At 46.9% G+C, this 20,241-nt stretch overlaps 2 protein-coding genes across 2 annotated transcripts; both read left to right on the top strand.

Annotated features, from left to right (window-relative positions):
* Window positions 1-961: 961 nt before the first annotated feature.
* Window positions 962-2,425, top strand: LOC120897259 (protein SMG9-like). The gene is made up of 3 exons (XM_040301986.1): window positions 962-1,523; window positions 1,614-2,042; window positions 2,130-2,425. Exons 1-3 carry the CDS (start codon window positions 1,064-1,066, stop codon window positions 2,393-2,395), a joined length of 1,155 nt encoding a protein of 384 aa, XP_040157920.1. The 5' UTR covers window positions 962-1,063; the 3' UTR covers window positions 2,396-2,425.
* A 785-nt stretch (window positions 2,426-3,210) lies between these two features.
* On the top strand, window positions 3,211-19,017 carry LOC120894009 (chromatin-remodeling ATPase INO80-like). Its single transcript, XM_040296330.1, has 25 exons — window positions 3,211-3,743; window positions 3,850-4,031; window positions 4,216-5,959; window positions 6,028-6,670; window positions 7,291-8,008; window positions 8,097-8,264; window positions 8,338-8,496; window positions 8,583-8,685; window positions 8,769-9,032; window positions 9,126-9,293; window positions 9,380-9,859; window positions 13,811-14,082; window positions 14,468-15,493; window positions 15,587-15,757; window positions 15,852-15,996; window positions 16,102-16,353; window positions 16,449-16,623; window positions 16,691-16,947; window positions 17,028-17,161; window positions 17,262-17,452; window positions 17,522-17,656; window positions 17,727-17,889; window positions 17,963-18,176; window positions 18,258-18,409; window positions 18,512-19,017. The coding sequence occupies exons 1-25, from the start codon at window positions 3,467-3,469 to the stop codon at window positions 18,707-18,709; spliced, it is 8,391 nt and encodes a 2,796-aa protein (XP_040152264.1). The 5' UTR covers window positions 3,211-3,466; the 3' UTR covers window positions 18,710-19,017.
* Window positions 19,018-20,241: the final 1,224 nt, after the last annotated feature.

Genomic DNA, 20,241 nt, shown 5'->3' with positions numbered 1-20,241 from the left:
ATGTGATAGAATTTCCGTTTCGTTTGGATATCTTTTTGAGTGTCCACGATGCTAGATGGCATTACCTTGATAGTGTCTACTAATGTAGTTCGTGTTGTTCGTTGAGTTATTCTATTACTTACTTACATACTTATCCAACGCTACAACCAGTTTCCGGTCTTGGCCTGCCTCAAGAGTGTCCGAAACCGCTCACGGTCTCGCGCCTTCGTCTGCCAGTCCGTTATCCTGGCCTTAATGGTGGACGCTTCGACGCCATCTTGCCACCTCAATTTGGGCCTACCACGCCTCCTCTGTCCATGTGGACGGCCTAAAAAGACTATACGGGCTGGGTCGTCCGTTTCCATGCGTACAACATGGCCAGCCCACCAGAGCCTGGCGAGCTTGATACACTGCACCACAGTGAGGTCGTCGAACATCTCGTATAGATCGTCGTTTTAACGGCTCCTCCATTGTCCTTCCACACATACGGGGCCAAGTATCCTTCTGAGCATCTTCCTCTCGAACGCGACTAAGAGGGTTTCGTCAGATTTGGACAATGTCCATGTCTCAGAGGCGTATGTGAGTACCGGTACTATATAGGTGCTTCGTCCGTTGCGTCAGGTTCTTTAAGATGAACTGATTTATAAGGCTGTAGAAAGACCGGCTGGCAGCCAGTATCTTTACGCACTTTCAACTCAGCTTTGTCCCGAGATAGATGACTCTTATAAAAATGCTATGCTTTAAAAACAAACCAGGATAATATAGCTAAACTAAAAGCGTATCACAAAATTTACTAACGACTCTCTGCCTTTTTCAAATTCGTATGAAAATAATTTTAATTATACCAGTCCGAAGGTTCGAATTCCGCACATTGACAGCGCACCCTAGCCAATTACAACAAACATGCTGTCTCGGTCCGGCCGCAAGCGTTTCCCATGTCCAAGAGCGAGAAAGCATGTCTGTTTGGCTTGCAGGGTGATTGCGTCAAAATAATAACAACAAACGCGCGTTTGATCTCTGGCCCAGCTTCAGGTAAATGTGGTAATTTGTGTGGGGCATGTGAACGAAAATCTAAACTAAAAATATGAGTGGTAAACAGCAACCGAAAATTCTGCTCAAAACTCGGTCCACCGATGATCCTGCAGCGGGCCCTTCCGTATCCACCCCCAGAAGAACTCCGACCATCTTGGCCAGTACCACACCACAGATCGTCGGCACATCCAAGGGGTCCGAATCTAGGCATGCAGCATCCGCTAAATCAATGCCGGCTACGGCAGCCCCCGATCCGTACAGCTACACGCCGATGGAGGGGTCCTTGGTGCTGCTGAAGAATCACAACGCGATCAACTATCGCACGCTGGATTTTCTACACGAGACCAATCAGGATTACGTCGTAATCGGAACTATCGGCATGCCCGGCGTTGGTAAATCGAGCGTGTTAAACTTGCTCAATACAAATCTTTACGCGCCCGATCAAAGCGACAACAGAAAGGAAAGCATCTTTCCCGTGCACAGTACAATTAACGTTGCGGGCGAAAATGAAGGTAAGATGCGAAATGTGGTGGTGCTAGGGCTGCTACTGCTTGGTACTCTTGGTGAATTAATTACTCTTTCTCTTCCCCTCTAACCCACAGTGCGGATGCACATCACCGAGGATCGGTTAATACTGTTGGACTGTAGCGAGCCGGTGTTTGGGCACGCGAGAAAAGACTTCATTCAGAACGAGCAAGATGAGCTGAAGAAGCTGATGATTTTGCTCCGTATTTGTCACGTCATTCTGGTGGTGCAGGAAGAATATTACAACATCCGGCTGATGCGTACCCTGATGTGGGCAGAAATGATGAGCCAGGTACATTCCGCCCAGCCCACCAAGCTTGTGTTCATCCGGAACAAGGTAGTGCCGCACGGCACCAGTCACGATTCCCGCGAACGGATGATCAATCTGTACCGGCAGATGTTTCTTAACGTGGCGTCGTTTTCCGTGACGAGCGCCAGCTTTAGCGGTGACTCCGGAGCACAGGAGGAAATGTTCAATTATGTAGAATTTCCCCGCATAGAAAAAGGTACATGTAGCGTCACTGCAAGGACTGTACAATCTCCTGCATTACAACAATTTTTCAACAATTCGTTACCATTTTCTTCTGTTGCAGGTGAAACGGTGAGCATTCCGGAACATTTGAAGGAAACCATACTGTCGCTACGGCAGATCGTGTACGCTGGACGGGAAAGTATAATGGCACGCAATTGCTCGGAAAAGGCATGGGGCCAAGCGCTTGTAAAGCTAATCGATTGCCCGGAGGGTAACTTTTTCGTCGACAAGTACGAAAAGCTGAAGGAAAAGTACAACCTTCACAATCATGTAAAAATTACGGAAAATCAATATCGTGATCAGACATCGCTACATTTTGTGGAATAAAACTAATGCATCCTCAGGAAACCCCATTAAGCTAACTGCACACAATGCATTTATTTACGTGTTTTAGCTTATCTAAATTACTGCAACACGACAACAAAAAATAACGTCGCATCCAGAACACAACTAGTGTTGGGTAAATCTGAGTCAAATTCATGAATCTGAATGAATTATTAAAATGATTCAATGAATCTGAATCTCGGTTGTAAAGATTCATGCATCTCGAAATATTCATGAAAATTTCAAAAGATTCACGAATCTCTAGGGATCCATGAATCCCAAGGGATTCATACAGCATGACCTTCTCATTATTCTTCTTCTTGGCGTAACAACCTACGTGGTCATGCCAGTCTATACGAGCTATCGAGACTTCTTGGCAAGTATCACGCAGCCGGATAGTTTGTTTTGCTACGGGGAGACGGTCCATGCGAGGCTTGAACCCACGACGGATATGTTTGTAGGTGGGATCGGGCAAATTCAATATTTTGAAAATCATACATCTCTAAAGATTAAGGAATCCCTGGAGTTATATGAATTATAATGGATTTATGAATCTTTGAAAATTCGTTTATGTTTCGAGATTCATGAATATTAAAAGATTCTTTAATCTTTGAACAGTCGATTCGAGATTCGATTCACTCATCACTGAAGATTCATATGAAAGAATCTCAACGAAAGATTCATGAAGCCCAACACTAAACACAACAACAAATTTGTATCCCTCTCCGCGATGATTTATGCCCAAGGTGAATACAGTTTACGGCTACAATTGTAACCACCTTGACAGCGCATCTGTCACTGCCTCCTGTCAGTCGAACGCGGGGCCCTTTTCGTGCCATCCCCTCTGTCCCGCGGCCTAGTCAAAAAACAACCCAAAGCAAGCTAAAAATGACGGCAAAACAATCTACTCGGTAACGCACGCTTTCCGTACGTAGGGGTACGACGTTTTCGCAACCGCAATCCGGTCGATAAAGCGCACCTCACGTACGACAAAGAGAGCAAGTGATTGGAGTTGCAGAGCCATAGCACCATCGTTCCAATCCTGGCACAAGTCGCATCGCGGTGGAGAGAATAATGGCTCAAAAGGAATCGGCACACACCACCGGCAGCGTCGACGGCGACGGCGACAGTGGCCCGACGGCTAGCAGTACCAGCACGAAAAAGTCTCTGTACACCCAACGGATGCTGTCGGCGTTCGATATGCAAAGCTTCGTAAAGCAGGCGAATCGTTTCAGTGCTGCTGCGACGTCGGCCACTTCCAGCGAGGATGAGCAACACCAGTACTCCGGCTCGTCGGACGAGTCGGAAGAGTTTGGCAGCAAGTTCTTCCACCAGGCGGCGGCCCGTTCATGTAAGTAAACAAACATTGCCGCCCTTCGCGGTACCTTCTCGGTGGCCCTGTGTTGTGGCGACCTACTATGGACGGGTACCGTAATTATTGTTCTACTTCTTTCCAGATCGGGAACGTATGTTCGACTTCAGCACAGTCGGGCCCGAGCGTATGTGGTTGAAAAATTTGCTGCTCTCCGAAACGGAAACCGAAAGCGAAATATCGGACGTAGACGAATACATTCACGAAATGCTCAAGAACCATCTGCGCGAGAAGAAAATTCGGGAAAAGTACAACGATTCGTCGCAAGTAAGCAACCCCTTTCCAAGTAGTAGCGCGCTAAATGTAGTGTCCCCCCGGCTTGAATTGCCAAATTTTGTTGAATTTTTAAGATGCTCTACTTGCTCCGAGACTCATTTACTTCACGGGGTTTAGCGCTCTGTCAGCTATGTTCGAATGCAATTCCAGCTAATTCTGCTACTCATTTTCACAGAACTCGCAGTACGGCTATTACTCCGCTGGTTTGTTATCGGATAATGACCTCTTCCCCGACCATCGTCGCACCATAGCGGGAAAGCGAAAGTGCAAGATCGATCATGGCACCGGTAAGACGAAGGGCGTTAGGAAAAAGCTGAAACACTCCAAGAAGCGCAGCGGCGTCGAGGGAAGCAGCTACCCCGCCGAAGGCACCTCCATGCGAAGCTCCATGTTCGGGGACAAGAAGAGCAAGAAGCTGCTACATCTAAAGCGTGGCCGACCACCAGCGGCTAGGTCTTCGGACGGCAGTACCGTGGAGCATACGGGCGATCACGACAGCTCGTCCACTGCGGGCGGCAAGCGGGGACGCAAGATGCGCCTGAAAACGCCGGAAGTGATGAACATTCGGCGGCGCAAGATGTGGCAACTGATGGCCAAGAAAGAGGTTGGTAAGCTGCAACGGGCAAAGGCAAACAATCACAAGGACACGATCACCAACTGCCGACGGGTGGCAGCGCTGTGCATGCGTGTCGCGCGCCAGAAAGCCATGCAATCGCAAAAGCTGATGAAGGACACGGTCTGGCGGGCGAAGCGGTTGACGCGCGAGATGCAGGTGTACTGGAAGCGGTACGATAAGGTCGAGCGCGAAACCAAACGCCGCATGGAGCGGGAAGCAGAAGAGCAGCGCAAGATGGACGTGGAAATTGTGGAAGCCAAGCGGCAACAGCGCAAGCTCAACTTTCTCATCACGCAAACCGAACTGTACGCTCACTTCATGTCGCGCAAGCTGGGCAACGTGTCGGCGGAGGAGCAGCTTAAGATTCTTTCCCAGCTGGACGAGGAAAGCAATCCGCGGCTGGCTGCGATCGACAATTACGACTGCGAGCGGATGAAGCAGCTGGCACAAAAGAATGCAACCGAAGCGTTCCGCAGCGAGCGTGCGCGAACGAACCAGTTCGATGTCCTCCAGCACGCAGAGCCTGCGTCCACGTCGAAGGACTCCCCGGTTCCGATGGAACAGCCGAACTTGCCGAGCACAACGGATGAAATGCCGGTTGCTATCAAAACCGAATCGAACGCTGGTATCGCGGAACTGCCGCAGCCTGCAATGTTCCAGGGCCATCTTAAAGGTTACCAGCTGAAGGGCGTAGCCTGGCTGGCGAACCTATACGATCAGGGCATTAGCGGTATACTGGCGGATGAGATGGGGCTCGGCAAGACGGTCCAATCGATTGCCTTTCTGTGCCACATCGCGGAACACTACGGCGTTTGGGGGCCCTTTCTGGTCATTTCACCAGCATCCACGCTGCACAACTGGCAGCAGGAGATGGAGCGGTTCGTACCGGACTTCAACGTGGTACCGTACTGGGGATCGCCGAACGAGCGTAAGATTCTGCGCCAGTTCTGGGAGCAGAAGCATTTGCACACGAAGGATGCTAGCTTTCACGTGGTGATAACCAGCTACCAGCTCGTGGTGACCGACTACAAGTACTTCAACCGCATCAAGTGGCAGTATATGGTGCTGGACGAGGCGCAAGCGATCAAAAGCTCAAGCTCGATGCGCTGGAAGCTGCTGCTCGGGTTTAACTGTCGCAATCGGCTACTGCTGAGCGGAACGCCCATACAGAACAGTATGGCGGAGCTGTGGGCACTGCTGCACTTCATCATGCCGACGCTGTTCGATTCGCACGAGGAGTTTAATGAGTGGTTTTCGAAAGATATCGAAAGCCATGCGGAGAATAAAACCGGCATAGATGAGAGTAAGTTTTCGGTGGGCTGAAATGTGACGAATTGAGGGACTAAAAAACAATCTCGACAATCTTTTCAGAGCAAATATCACGACTCCACATGATCCTGAAACCGTTCATGCTGCGGCGAATCAAGAAGGACGTCGAAAATGAACTGTCCGACAAGATTGAGATCATGGTGTACTGCCCCCTGACCACTCGCCAGAAGCTTCTGTACGTTGCACTGAAAAAGGAGATCTGTATCGAGGATCTGCTGCATCTCACGACGGTGGGCGGCGGCAACAGCAGCAGCAGTGACGGACAGTCCATCGACCGCAACTTTACCTCGAATCTGATGAACCTCGTGATGCAGTTTCGCAAAGTGTGCAACCATCCGGAGCTGTTTGAGCGCCGGGACGTTCGCAGTCCCTTCTGCATGAAGTGGAACTACGAGCTGGCCGAGCGTCCCATTTTTCGAAGGCAACTTTTAATGGACTACACCGTACCGAGCAAGCGGCACTGGCTGCACAATCGATTTTATATATTCAAAGCATTGCAAGTACAAAGCCGGCTGGTGATGGATGAGGGCGGACGCAACGTACCTGAGGATAAGAGGCGATCGGACCTGTCCAAAGCAATCCATTACGATGACTGGTGCGCACCGTTCAGCTGTGCTCGGCTGGCTGGAGGATTGTCTCCAGTGCACGTGGAACAGATTGCACGTCGGAATGTGTTCTGGTTTTCGTAAGTAATCTTGTCTTAAACATGCGTCACTAGTAGTCATGGGAAAAATGAAGTTTCCGTCGGAATAGATTTTGGATTGGTCCGATGTTTTCTGGACTTAATTCCGGATAGTAAATCCGTAATCAGTTTCCAGAATCGGAATCGGCTCTGGAATTGGAATCGGTTCCGGAATCCAAATCAGCTCCGGAAAAGGCTCCGGAATCGGTTAAGGAATCGGAAATGGGGCCGGAATCGGAATTGGAGGCGATTTGGACATCTCCAACTCATTCCGGAGCTAATTCCAATTCTAGAGTCAATTCTGATTCTATTTCCGGAGAATATTGTGATTGCCTGGTCGATCCCGATTCGGGAGCCGATTCTGATTCCGGAGAGAATTCCGATTCGGGAATTGATTCCGGGATTGATTCTGAATTCAACTCCGGAATCCGCTCCGGATTCAACACCGGAATCGATTCCAGCTTCAGAATCGGATTCGATTCCAGCATCGGAATTGACTCCGGAATCGGTTCCAGCATCGGAATCTGCTCCGGAATTGATTCCTGAGACGGAATCGAAATCGGGTAGTTTCGATTCCGTGCTCCCATCACTACACTACAACATGGGGCACATTTTCTCCGCAGGTATCATTTGATTCAGGAGTGGATGAATTGGATATCCGTTCTACACTTTCAATGGGTGTGGAGAGATAGACAAAGCGACAGGTGGACGGATCCCCGTTACCTGCTGCTGGAACCAACGGCGGAACGGTGGACAACGCGCTGCTTTCCATGGAAAACTATGGATCGGCTGTTGTTCACCCATGGCAGCTCCACATCATCCATTCCGGTGTACACTCACCGCGATCATGTACTGCACTTCATGTCGGAAACACTAGACCATCGCATTATGCGTAGCCGTAAGCAACAAATTCCGGGCCAACCGTTAAGCCTGCTGCCCGAAATCCCGTACGTTCCCACGCGAAAGCGTTCGCCTACCGTACTGCCTGATGAGCCAACCACGATGCCGAAGTTTCTCTGCCGCCACTACACCAAAGTACTCAACACATCCGGCTGTACTGGTACGGCCTTGCGCAGAATGTACGGCAATCGTGCGTCCCATGCCGTCTGTCGGTGGAGTTGCAACGAGAAAGCATTGGCAGCGGAAAGACAGCTTAACGAGCATGTGCATGCGTCTTATCCACCGCACGGATGGTCCAACATTATCATACCGGACAAGCAAACGCTTGTATCCGATGCAGGCAAGCTGGCAGTACTGGATTCGCTGCTAGCGCGTCTTAAAGAGCAAGGACATCGCGTGCTGATATACTCGCAGATGACGAAAATGATTGATTTGTTAGAGGTAATAGAGAGAGAGAGAGTCACACGATGGCCCTGTAAAAGCGTTTGAATTTGGGTAATTAATGTTATTTGTGCATTGTTTGACACAGGAATACATGTGGCACAGGAAGCATCGATACATGCGGTTAGATGGTTCGAGCAAAATTTCCGAGCGTCGCGATATGGTGGCCGATTTCCAGAACCGAGCAGACATTTTTGTCTTTCTTCTTTCGACGCGTGCCGGTGGATTGGGTATCAATTTAACTGCGGCAGATACTGTAAGAAAAGGGGAAGAAAATGTACGCTCCACAAGTATCTTCATCGTTACATCATCGTGTTTTTCATTTGCAGGTGATTTTCTATGACTCCGATTGGAATCCGACGGTGGATCAGCAAGCAATGGACCGAGCTCATCGGTTGGGCCAAACAAAGCAGGTCACCGTGTACCGACTCATTTGCAAAGGCACGATCGAGGAAAGAATATTGCAGCGTGCGCGTGAAAAAAGTGAAGTAAGAAACAGTTGTTGGCTAGAATTTGTGAACAATTGCAAAATAAGCTAAATTCCTTAATTGCTGCTGTATTTGATAAATTCCAGATTCAACGAATGGTCATCAACGGAGATAATTTCAAACCAGATACACTCAAACCAAAAGAAGTTGTTTCACTGCTGCTTGATGATGAAGAAATTGAGCTGAAGTGTAAGAATATTACATTTGGGGAAAACCCAATAAATAATTTGAGCAGAGGCATTTCAAATAATGAATTTATTTTCACCTTTCAGATCGCCAAAAGACGGAAGAGCGTCGTTTAATGGAAGATCCAGTCGCGAAATCAGCAAAAGATCGTAAGCAAAAGCAAACAACTGGAAAGGAAGCGCAAGGCAAAGATCGCAAGCGAGCGTCAGAATTGGGAACTGGTTCGTCGTTCGACGAGACTGGTGGTTTCGGTGATTCCGCTGCTCCAAGTCCGGCGCAAAGCGAACGATCAAACCTGAGTGACAACACCAGCAAACCGTTGGATGCGCTAGACGATTCAAGCAATGAAGGTATGAAACAATGTTAGATAGTCGATGTATTGGAATGGCCAATTTTAACGGTTTCTTTTTTCTAATTAAACTCGTCCTATTTCCACAAACCAGCATCTACGATGTCGTTTGACATGATACGGGAACGGGACAGTAAAACACGACCGGTGACACGTGGCGGTAGTAAACGCGGAAGGCCTCGCGGTTCTAGGCGTGGCGGCGCTGCCGGTTCTGGAAGTTCTAGACCTATAGCAACGGAACAACCAAATGCACCAGACACAGGTAATTTAAATTACTGCCACTCTGTGGGAATCTGTTGTGTACATACTTAAATATTTTATTATTTGTTTAAATCAAATATCACACAGAAACAAGCGCATCGGGCACAGTACCGGCTGTTCCATTAGCTGCCCCAGTTGCTACCGTTGCGCAGGTGAGGCGTGGCCCAGGCCGACCCCGGTTAAAAACAAACGGACCCAGCAATCAGGGCACTCGTGGATCTCACGCACGACAGACCATTCGGATACGAAAGCCAATTGGTCCCCTTGTAGTACCGCTCGGTAGTCAGTCGGCGAATGCAAGTGCAGGGAAACGCTTAGTACCGTCCTCTCCACTGTCGTCCAGCACCTCTAGACCGGCTACACCGTCCAGTGCATCCCAAACTGTTCCAAGCTCATCACAGTCATTGTATAACTCACCTGCCTCATCCATAAGCACAACGCCAAAACCATCGGCACAAACCAGTGCCGCTGGCTCAACCAGAGATACCTCCCAACACGTTCCTTCCGTTGGCAATCGACCGACGCATCGACAACCGACACAACCGATGGATAACGATAGTGGTACAGAATGAAGGGTACATTTATGTGTGACCGATTTAAGTACGCCCGAAACTCTCTACTTTAGCACACAGTTTAAATTCAACAGATGGCGCATTATCCAGTAGTACACCTTTGATCATACAGGATTTTCCAGGAGTTCTCATAGCTATGGCACACTTTGCCTCCTTCTTATATGAAATGAACTGAATGTAATGGGAATTGGATTCTATAGCACCCTTGTTGGGCAAATTCAATAGGAATTTTCAAGGAGCCTGTCCAAAAAGGGTGCCAATTTCCAACAAATGAAGTTCACTTCCCATAAGAAAGAGTCCAGAAAGTGTCCCACAACTATGAGAACCCCTGAATAAACCTGTATTGTATTGCCGATTTGAAACTATTTAAGAGTCTTCATATCAAGTAATCGTTAAATTGCCAAATATCATCAAATTACCGTGTGTACATTTCGATTTACTACACTTCACTCAACAAATGGAAGATATCGTAGTAACAATTTTACTTCCAAACTGCTACACAAGAAACATTGTTAGGCCAACGAAATTATGCATTAGTCACAGTCAGACTGTTTTATCGAAAATGGAGTGTGTTTACTTTAACTACTCTATTGTATATGGTTAAACTTATTCAATCGTTTGCTTTAGTGAAACGATCTACTAATACCTGCCTGGTGATGAAGTTTAATTCCCATCTGGCCAGCCGATTATTCCTGTTTGTGAGGCGCATATTTTAGTCCGTTAATCCTAGCTAATTCTGTTAACCTGATTTTAATTTATATTATACAAAAGTGATTGATCTACAACTCTATCCATAACAAGTTCGGTATTCTGGCTTAAAATACAATGTTATACTTTTATCTTACTAAGATTTTTCATGTTACGATAGCTAATCCTAGGATAGCTCTGCCAAACCAGCGCCATCTGTTACAAAAGCTGTGTACTAAAGACAGAAGAGGGCTGAAGTAAATTTAAACCACAATACAGAAGTCACGTACTGCACAGTCCTGTATAAAAATTGCTCCCAAAAGACCTCCTATTCGCAATGAAGTATGGTAAACAATTACAAACTAATGTTATTATTTTGTTTTTTTACATATAGCAACAACAGAAAATGTTGAGAAAAATGGAGTACTTAACACTTAGCTGAAGAATGGGGCTTTTACTCAGCGTGTTCTATAAAGTATATTTTTACAATTAAACCAAAACTCACGTTCGCTAAAGCTCAAATTAATTTGTACTTGCAAACGAATTAGACGAGACTTCTTAGTAAACAATGGCAGGACAGCTGTTCCCTGTTGTTTCAGGTAAGTAATCAACACCATCAAAATAAAAAATAGTCTAAAATATAGTATACTTTTGAATAAGCAGGTGTACAAAAATCTGTTGTTACGAACTGATTCGTTAGGAAACAATCTGAAGAGTTGCCTATTTAGAAAACTGAAGAGTATATTTTGATTTGGTAATCATTAGCTTCATTGTTTGAGGTTAATTGATTTTGATCTTTTTTAGACGTATATAACTGAACTCAATCTTAAACGATAAAGTCGATTCATTAAACGCAATCCTATTTTTGAAAGTTATTCAGCCGCCGAGGTTAATGGCTACAGTGACGAAAGCTTAACAGCTAAGTAAAACAAAACGCACATCCGATAAGAAACGTTAGTAATCGCTACGATGTACACAAACAAGAGTGCTACAGGATGGGGAAGTTGAGAGACACTTCAAAAGCTCGTTACGCTCACGCGCGCCGGAATACCGGAATGATGCCGAATCGGTCGGTCGGGTACTCCATTTGCCTATAAATAGAGGGGTACGCTGATAAGAAAGCTGCTGCAATTGGGGAAGATCCGCGAAAGCTCGCTCTCGCCCGCACACACACACGCGCGCATTCAGAGCCTTGCCGTGGGAACGGTGGCGTTGTGTATAAGGACACGGGATCAAAACACGGGAGAAAAAAGGATGTCCTGTACAGCTAACTGGCGAGAGACTGGTTTGCCTGGTGAGCGTGCCCAGCGCTCTGCGTGAGCAGTGTGTGGTGTGCTATACGGCACTCCGATATCAGTGCCAGTGATAAGAAAATGCACTGCAGAATCGTCGTCAATCGAACACGGCCGCCAGCCGAAGACGGACAGAAACGGTGAAAGGCGATTTTTGTGCGCGTCTGGTTGGAAAAGGAGGAAGAAAAAAAAGCTCACCCAGCAAAAGGAGCAGAAGCTGCTTTTCCAATTGGAAAACGAAGCACGTTTGGCCTAGTTTAAATAGTGTAACGAATAGTCAACAAAAAGGACCAGCATTCAGTGGATGTGTGGATGTGGAAAACCAGTAAGCACAACAACGGCAGAAGCAAAAAAAAACAAGAAAAACTAGCGAACAAAAACAGTGAGAAAAGTGCTAGGGCTGTTTTTCGCCCACTCGCCCTTCTTTTCCGGCACACACTCCCAACCCCACAGTGATACGGTGGTGCTTATCACTTTGTTTAATTAGGGTACCAGTGATAATGGACTTTGCTGTGAAAAGTGTACAAGGACGCGACCGAACGCGACATCAACAGGAAGCGAAGGAGGCACCGAAATCTCCGTTTTGAACAATACTCGCAGCATTCGACTAGCGGGAGCTTACCGATAAGAAGCTGCTTAACTGCTGCTTTGGGATAGATGCTCGAAGCTGGGAAGCAGCCCGTGTAGGGTAGGAGGAGGGTGGTCGAGGAGGGTCGCGCAGCGGTGATAACGACGATGGCGGCGGTCTAACGAAGAAAAGCCAAGGGACAGCGCTCTAGCCTTTTGCGCGCGGGTTGTGTGGTGGTGAACGTGCCGAGAGTCGAGAGTGCGGGTGTACTGTTACTAATGGCCAAAAGCTTGCTACCGTGAGCGAGCGCAAGCACGAGCAACGATTACGTGGAGCCGAACAGCGGCCGAAAGGATCGCAGCCGAATTCAATATCAGTCGTCCTCACGGGACATGCGCCTGGCGACGCTTTTCGCGCGCTCGCGGCAGTACAATAGTGTACAACCAGCACCGCACGCGATACAAGCCCCTAACGCAACGATGCCAGTGGCGACGATGTGTTGATATTTCAAACGGAACGATGAACAAACTTTTCCGCCGGCTTTCCACCGTCCGTTGATGCATTTGGACGTGTGCATGATGATGACGGTGTCGATGCTTCAGATATCCGTACCGCAATACAGTGGCATCTTGTGTCCGTGTTTACAGGGAGGCAAAACGAGCAGCGTAAACGCTTAGTGGTAGTGGAAATATCGTCCAAGCGTTTGCAACCACGGAATTAAAAGCAATAGAGAGAATGGTCGAGGTGTCGGGCGGACGCCGCACTGCCGCTGGTCGATTGTGATTGGGAAACTATGTGTGTACGCGCCTCCATCGCGTTTATCAGTGGCCGCTCTCGCTCGTACAAACTTCGATGTCGCCGCCGCACCGGGGGAGACAACAGGACACACACCGACGTTGCTCCGTACGCTTGCAACGCAATGCAACTGATAACGTAATGAGTGTTATGTGCGTGTGCGCTCACGAACCGACTCTCTCTCGCTCTTCTATGCTCGCGGAGCGCTGGTCGGTTGGACCGCGATAAGGGAAGCGTTATCCTTGGCATATGCTTATCACCAACACGTGCGAACACGCCAGAACGAGGGAGCAATTTTATCATCCTGTGTAAGTAGATACACCCGTATACACACACACACATTGTACCAGCGTTGCGCTGTGTCAGCGTAGTATGTAAGTACGTGTGCTTTTAGATGATAAGAAACGGACGAGAGATCCTTCGAAGCTAGCGCATCCATCAACAATAGTAACAGTGCCAGGACATTACATCCAAAATCGGTCGTTCGGCGATAAGTAGAGGAGTGTTTAGTTTTATCACCATTTCGGTGTGTTGGTGTGCGCTCTCTGGCGTGTGCGGCCTTTACATTACGTGAGTGCTTTCGTGCTGCGTCATGAGCATGTATGATATGATAGTATTGTTTACCACCCTCACAGTGTCCTCCGTCGTGAACGGCTGGAAAAGCTCGTCTCCATTATTATCTTGCAATCTTTTTCCTTGCTCTGCCGACCACGAAGCACGAAGACGCGGTCTTCCCCTACTCGACGCCCCAGCACACGAGAAGAGCTGGGGTGGTTCAATTTGCTTTCTTATCAAAACCTTCACGGGCAGAGTGTACCGGGACCGAAGAGTACTGCCGGGGCTTTTGTAAGGATGATGCTGAAAATCTCGCAACTGGTAGGTTGCGCTTGTTGTGAGCAATTTCTGCGTTTGTACCCGTGATTACATATTGCTGTGGCGTGGGGAGTTCGCACGTTGCTCCACAATGTCCATATGCTACCGTGGAATGGTGGCGTTAGTTTCGAATATACGCATTGTTATGAAATTTGTTACAAAAAAAGATTATTAAATTGTTTTTTAAATCCACACAACTTATTCTTTTTTTTTTTTTGTCCTTATATATTTTCCAATATAAAATGAACCAACTGGCGACAAACCACTATTTTCTTAAAGTTAGTTCAAAATAGGAAATGAAAATAATGTATACTTTTACTTACCTTTTTTGATTCAATCTTTCTACTGGATTCGTTCTAAACCCTGTAAAAACACTTTTCCCTTACAGATTCCAATAGTAATAGCCACAATAACAGCAAGAACAATGGTAGTGTTTGGAAGGACAGCACTAAAGATGACCAATCTAATGTGTCTCATCGGCACAATTGTAGTAATTTGCTTGATAGAATTGATCGTCGCGCGCGATATATACGGTCACTACGAACACAGCATGCGGCGCGGTCACCGGGGGCTTCATCAACAGCACCAGCAACACGAAGAGCAGCAACAGCAGCAGCAGCAAGAGCAGCACCATCAGTACAACATTAACCATAACAGCAAGCACAATGGCAATAGCAACTACCACCAAGCCTACTGTGGGAGGCAGGTGAGATTTTACGAAAAATCGCACCACTCCAAACACGCCGGCCATCATCAGCCGCGCGTGGAAACGATCGCGATGAAACACAAGCGTCACTACGCCAGCCAACATCAGCGCACTAACGCGTCCATCGGCGGGCTGCAGCACTATACGCCCGGATCCTCGTCCTGGCCCGACGGTGCACCCGAGGAGCACGAACAAACGTTTCTGATGCTGCAGGACGACCAGGACGGGGACCAGCAGCAACACGATGGCAGTGCGGCACCAGGGCTGAAGCAGCTCAAACATCACGGCCCGGTGCCGGTGTGGCCCGTCAAGCGGGAGGCGGTGGTCGAGGGCGACCTCATCCTCGGCGGCCTCATGATGGTGCACTCGCGCGAAGATTCCGTCACGTGCGGCCCAATCATGCCACAGGGTGGCATACAGGCGCTGGAAACGATGCTCTACACGCTGGACAAGATCAACGAGCAGGGCCTGGTGCCGAACGTGACGATCGGGGCCCACATCCTGGACGACTGCGACAAGGATACGTACGGGTTGGAGATGGCGGTCGACTTTATCAAGGGCTCGATCAGCAATATCGACGACATCAACGACTACGACAACTGCAGCAAGGGGCACAAGAAGAAAATCATTTCCGGCGTGGTTGGGGCCGCTTCGTCCGTGACTTCGATACAGGTAGCGAATTTGCTGCGATTATTTAAAATACCTCAGGTAAGACGAGTCGTCAACCAAAACGCCGATTTTTATGTCAATTTCGATCGAGGGTATGTAATGCGAGGGGCTTTTGCGCTTTCTGTTTTTTAGGTTTCCTTTTTTTCTACAAGTCCAGAGCTGAGCAATAAACAACGATTCGAATATTTTTCGCGAACTATACCGTCGGATCATTATCAGGTAAAGGCAATAGTGGACATCGTCCAGAAGCTGGGCTGGAGCTACATTTCCATTATTTACGAAGAGAGCAACTACGGTATAAAGGTACATTCATTCAGTCTGACAATCAATCAACCTCATCTTTGCTTCCTTCTCTTACTAATTCTGTATGTTGGTTATTTCCAATGTTTTCTATCAGGCATTCGAAGAATTAGACGATTTGCTATCCAAGCATAACATTTGCATAGCTGTTAAGGAGAAACTAGTAAAAGATTCTGGCGTTGCTGATACGATAGCGTATGATAACATAGTACTTAAGCTGTTAACTAAGCCACGTGCTAAAGGTACGATGTCTCAATCCAAGCAAACAGGCATCATTATCCCCGCTCACTGAACTTCCAATTCTTTGTTTGCTTTCCTACCTCCGACCACACAACCATGGCAACCAGGTGTTATTATATTTGGATCAGACCAAGAGGTGGCCGAAGTGATGAAGGCAGTCCGGCGGCAAAATGTTACAGGGGTATTTTCGTGGATCGGCTCGGACGGATGGAGCGCCCGCAATCTGGTGTCGGACGGCAACGAGGCCGAGGTGGAGGGTACACTGTCCGTACAACCGCAAGCCAATCCAGTGATCGGGTTTGAAGACTATTTTCTCAATCTGACCGTTATTAATAATAAGCGCAATCCTTGGTTTGTAGGTGAGTGATTTGCTCGAAAAACGCCAATTAGCTTTAGAATGGTCCCTAACTATCCAAATTCCAAACATGCTCCGTTGCTTTTCCATGTTTTGCAGAATTCTGGGAAAATAATTTCCAATGTAAATATCCCAACTCACCGTACACGCCGTACAATAAGGACTACAAGAAGGTGTGCTCGACCACGGAGAAGCTTTTGAAGCGGGATCTTGACTTTGAAGATCAGCTGCAGTTTGTGAGCGACGCTGTGATGGCGTTTGGATACGCGTTCAAGTAAGTGTGTGCCTTTATGTTGAAGGATCGCAACGCGCGACGCTAAACACTGCTACTACAATTTTAGAAACATGCATCAAGAGCTATGCGGCGGCAAACCGGGTCTATGTGATGCGATGAATCCTACCAAGGGATCGGAGCTGCTGAAATATCTTCGCAAGGCGGATTTTATCGGTCTCAGCGGCGATAGGTTCAATTTCGATGTCAACGGCGACGGACCGGCTCGTTACAACATTATCCATTTCAAGCAGGTAGCGCCGGAACGGTACACGTGGATAAAGGTCGGCGAGTACTATCAGGGTGAGCTGCGATTGAATATGCAAGGTAAGGGTACCACAAGAAAATCCCTTGAAACAGCCTGTTACATCGATTTACACTTTGTCTCTGTCCCCGGATCTGGTTAGATATTCAATTCCGCACGAAAGATTCCATGCCACCGGAGTCGGTTTGCAGCAGACCGTGTGAGCGGGGCCAAGCCAAAAAGTATGTGGAAGGTGAGGGATGTTGCTGGCATTGCTTCAATTGCACACAGTACCAGGTATGTGTAGCGCGGGAGAAATTGTGCTAAACTCCTTTTCACCAGCGCTTGTATGTTAATGTGTTTCGTGTCTCCTTCCCTAACACTAACTGCAAACCAGATACGAAGTCCAAACGATGAAACACACTGTGTCAACTGTCCAAGGGGAACGCTACCAGACGTTTACCACGAGGAGTGCCAGCAGATTCCCGAATCTTACCTACGGCCGGAATCATTCCTAGCAATTGGTGCAATGACGTTCAGCTCATTTGGCATACTGATTACCTTCTTCGTTATCGGTGTATTTTTGAAGTATGGAGACGACACTTTTGGAATAGGTCTTCGGAGTTCTCTAATGTGTGTTCTTTCTCCTTTTTGCAGACACAACGATACACCCATCGTTAGAGCATCCGGCCGAGAGTTAAGCTACGTGTTGCTTAGTGGCATATTGCTCTGCTTCGGTGTGACTTACACGCTGGTTATCAAACCGAACGATATAGTTTGTGGGGTCCAAAGGTGAGCTCGTGATGGTGGGATGGAGACAACAACATCTTAACACTCGCGCAATGTTTTCACTTGTTTGCAGATTTTGGTCCGGCTTCTCGTTCACCGTTGTCTACGCAGCGCTACTCACCAAAACGAATCGTATCGCGCGCATCTTCAATGCGAGCACCAAATCAGCAAAACGTCCGTCTTTCATAAGCCCGCACTCTCAGCTAGTCATATGCGGAATACTGGTTTCCTTCCAGGTAAGCGGCAATCAAAAGCAGCTATTCCGAACCGTATTTCCGACTAATCTTTTTCATGCTCCAAACACTCCAGATTTTAATCAATGCAGTATGGATGATCGTGTCCCCTGCACACGCCATGCACTACTATCCCACGCGGGAGGATAATCTGTTGGTTTGCAACTCCTACACCGATGCATCCTATATGATTGCATTCTTTTATCCTATCTTTCTGATCGTCATCTGCACCGTATACGCCGTGCTGACACGGAAGACACCCGAAGCTTTTAATGAGTCTAAGTATATTGGTAAGTGAGAGAGGGAGGGTTATGATCATCGTTGTAAGGATTAGGACGGTATAACACTAAACTTAATACGTACCTTGACAGGTTTTACAATGTATACCACTTGCGTTATATGGCTTGCATTCATACCACTGTACTTCGGCACGGCCAATAATGTTCAGCTTAGAATATTTACAATGTCCATGACAATTAGCCTGTCGGCAACAGTGACGTTAGTATGCTTATTCTCACCAAAGGTAAGAAACGCCCCCTGCCTGGTCCACATTACCATCTCCATTTCCATACTCAATGCTCAAAGTTTACTTTAAACCTTTAAACCCACACATCCCATTTTGCAGCTTTACATCATATTGATTCGTCCGGAGCGAAACATACGACAAAGTATGATGCCCATCCGATATAGCACAATAAACAAAACGACCGGTTCGGCACAGTCGTCGGTGATGGCGGCGGTCATAGTCACGGCGGCCACGTGCAACGAGAACGAGAAGGTCATCAAGAATGCATCCAACGAAAACATACCGGCCGCGTACTGATACACAAAAAAGGTGAAGCTTAAGGGAGGTGCAGGGCAACGCTTCAAAACCAAAACAACACAACAGAGCAACAACAGCTAAAAACTCATCATGAGCTCCTATGGTGGCCGCTATTATTGAAAGTTAGTTTTTAACGACCAATTACATAAATTGTGCGACGAGACAGTGGGAGAAACAGAGATAGTTGGTTTAATTTTCTAGCCATGTTTGGAACTCAGTTCGCATTGCGTGTTAAATGAGAGAACATTTACGGGGGATTAGAAGGGAATAACAGAGAGAAATAATGAAAAAATATAAATATATAGTATCCGTTCAAAAATGACTTGCCTAACTGAATTTTTTTTTTGGCTTCTACATCTGTTGGATGGTACTGATAGGAATTGACTTACCTTTGATCTCCTAGGTCGGAATGCTTTGCTTTTTCACGTTGCGTCAAGTTGGCTGTTCGCGATGGTATCGCTCGTTCTTGATCGCTTCATTTCGTCTGCTTCCACCGAACAGCATGACCAAAGCAAAGAGCAAAGAGTTTCGAGAAGCGTCAACGGTCCAACTCTGCTGCACCAGAATTCTTTCAATCTTTGCCTACCAGGCTAGTTACTTCTCTTCCAAAGTAAATTGGGAAGTGTACGCCATGGTAGCGCCGCTAATGATTTTGAATTGTTTCACAGAGATCCAATGTTGGTAAGACTGATTTATTATAATAATTTTTCTCCTTTTATACCCGTTATTTATCGTTATCATAGCCTGCTAAATATGAAATAAAAAGTTATAATGTTATACATATATCCACAGCTACCTCGATCGATGTAGTCACTGCGCAACAATTGCAATGCAGTTTCCTCTAGATGGCAGCACTATGTCTTCTTAGCGCGGATTTTGCGCGTTATTGCTGGTCATTGACGCGGATATTGTGGATACGTCGTTAACACGTTGTACGAGCTATAATCACAATCAGGACGATGGGTTTAATTCATCTCCAGCTTTCTTACTGATACTCAAAGTGATGCAGGGTGGCAGTCAAAGTATTAAAGAGCAAAATGAGAAAGCTGGTTTTGTTTGAATGCAATACGTTGATTAAATACAATTTGAATGCAATAAATGATTAAATACAGAGCATTCCAAATCTGACGAAGCTCATGTTCTTCCATCTGTATTCTGCTTTGCTTTGGCACAGCAACAACTGATTTTCTTCTGTTGTAAAATGTTTGAAGGCTTGAAGCTGCTAATCTTCCTTTAGACCACCCTATCATGATAAGCTAGGATGGCACAAGAGTCAACCAAAACCTTGAGCGCAAAATATACAACACGCAGCTTCTTAAAAGAGGATTCCAGCTCGTTGATACTGATCTGCAAGTGAGTGGTAGATTTGATGGCAATTAATTAATCGACATCTCTTAAACCTTATTCGTACTCAAAAATGTTACTCACAAAACATTATTAGACACATACCAAAATAGATCGTTCTAAAAAAAGGAAAATATTAAAAAATAAAGACAAAAACAATTGATCACTTTTTCAATAACGACAACGAT

The sequence above is a fragment of the Anopheles arabiensis genome, chromosome 2, assembly GCF_016920715.1.
Source record: "Anopheles arabiensis isolate DONGOLA chromosome 2, AaraD3, whole genome shotgun sequence".
NCBI lineage: Eukaryota > Metazoa > Arthropoda > Insecta > Diptera > Culicidae > Anopheles > Anopheles arabiensis.
Note: the sequence above shows the minus strand (reverse complement) of the source record. Positions and strands in the feature narration are given on the sequence as shown.

What these genes read in the sequence shown, in the direction of transcription:
- LOC120894009 (XM_040296330.1), top strand. Translation starts at nt 3,467, where the DNA reads ATGGCTCAAAAGGAATCGGCACACACCACCGGCAGCGTCGACGGCGAC. An exon ending in CCAGGCGGCGGCCCGTTCAT is followed by an intron (nt 3,744 to 3,849) that starts GTAAGTAAACAA and finishes ACTTCTTTCCAG; the next exon opens with ATCGGGAACGTATGTTCGAC. An exon ending in GCGTTTGGATACGCGTTCAA is followed by an intron (nt 16,624 to 16,690) that starts GTAAGTGTGTGC and finishes CTACAATTTTAG; the next exon opens with AAACATGCATCAAGAGCTAT.
- LOC120897259 (XM_040301986.1), top strand. Translation starts at nt 1,064, where the DNA reads ATGAGTGGTAAACAGCAACCGAAAATTCTGCTCAAAACTCGGTCCACC. An exon ending in CGTTGCGGGCGAAAATGAAG is followed by an intron (nt 1,524 to 1,613) that starts GTAAGATGCGAA and finishes TCTAACCCACAG; the next exon opens with TGCGGATGCACATCACCGAG. An exon ending in ATTTCCCCGCATAGAAAAAG is followed by an intron (nt 2,043 to 2,129) that starts GTACATGTAGCG and finishes CTTCTGTTGCAG; the next exon opens with GTGAAACGGTGAGCATTCCG.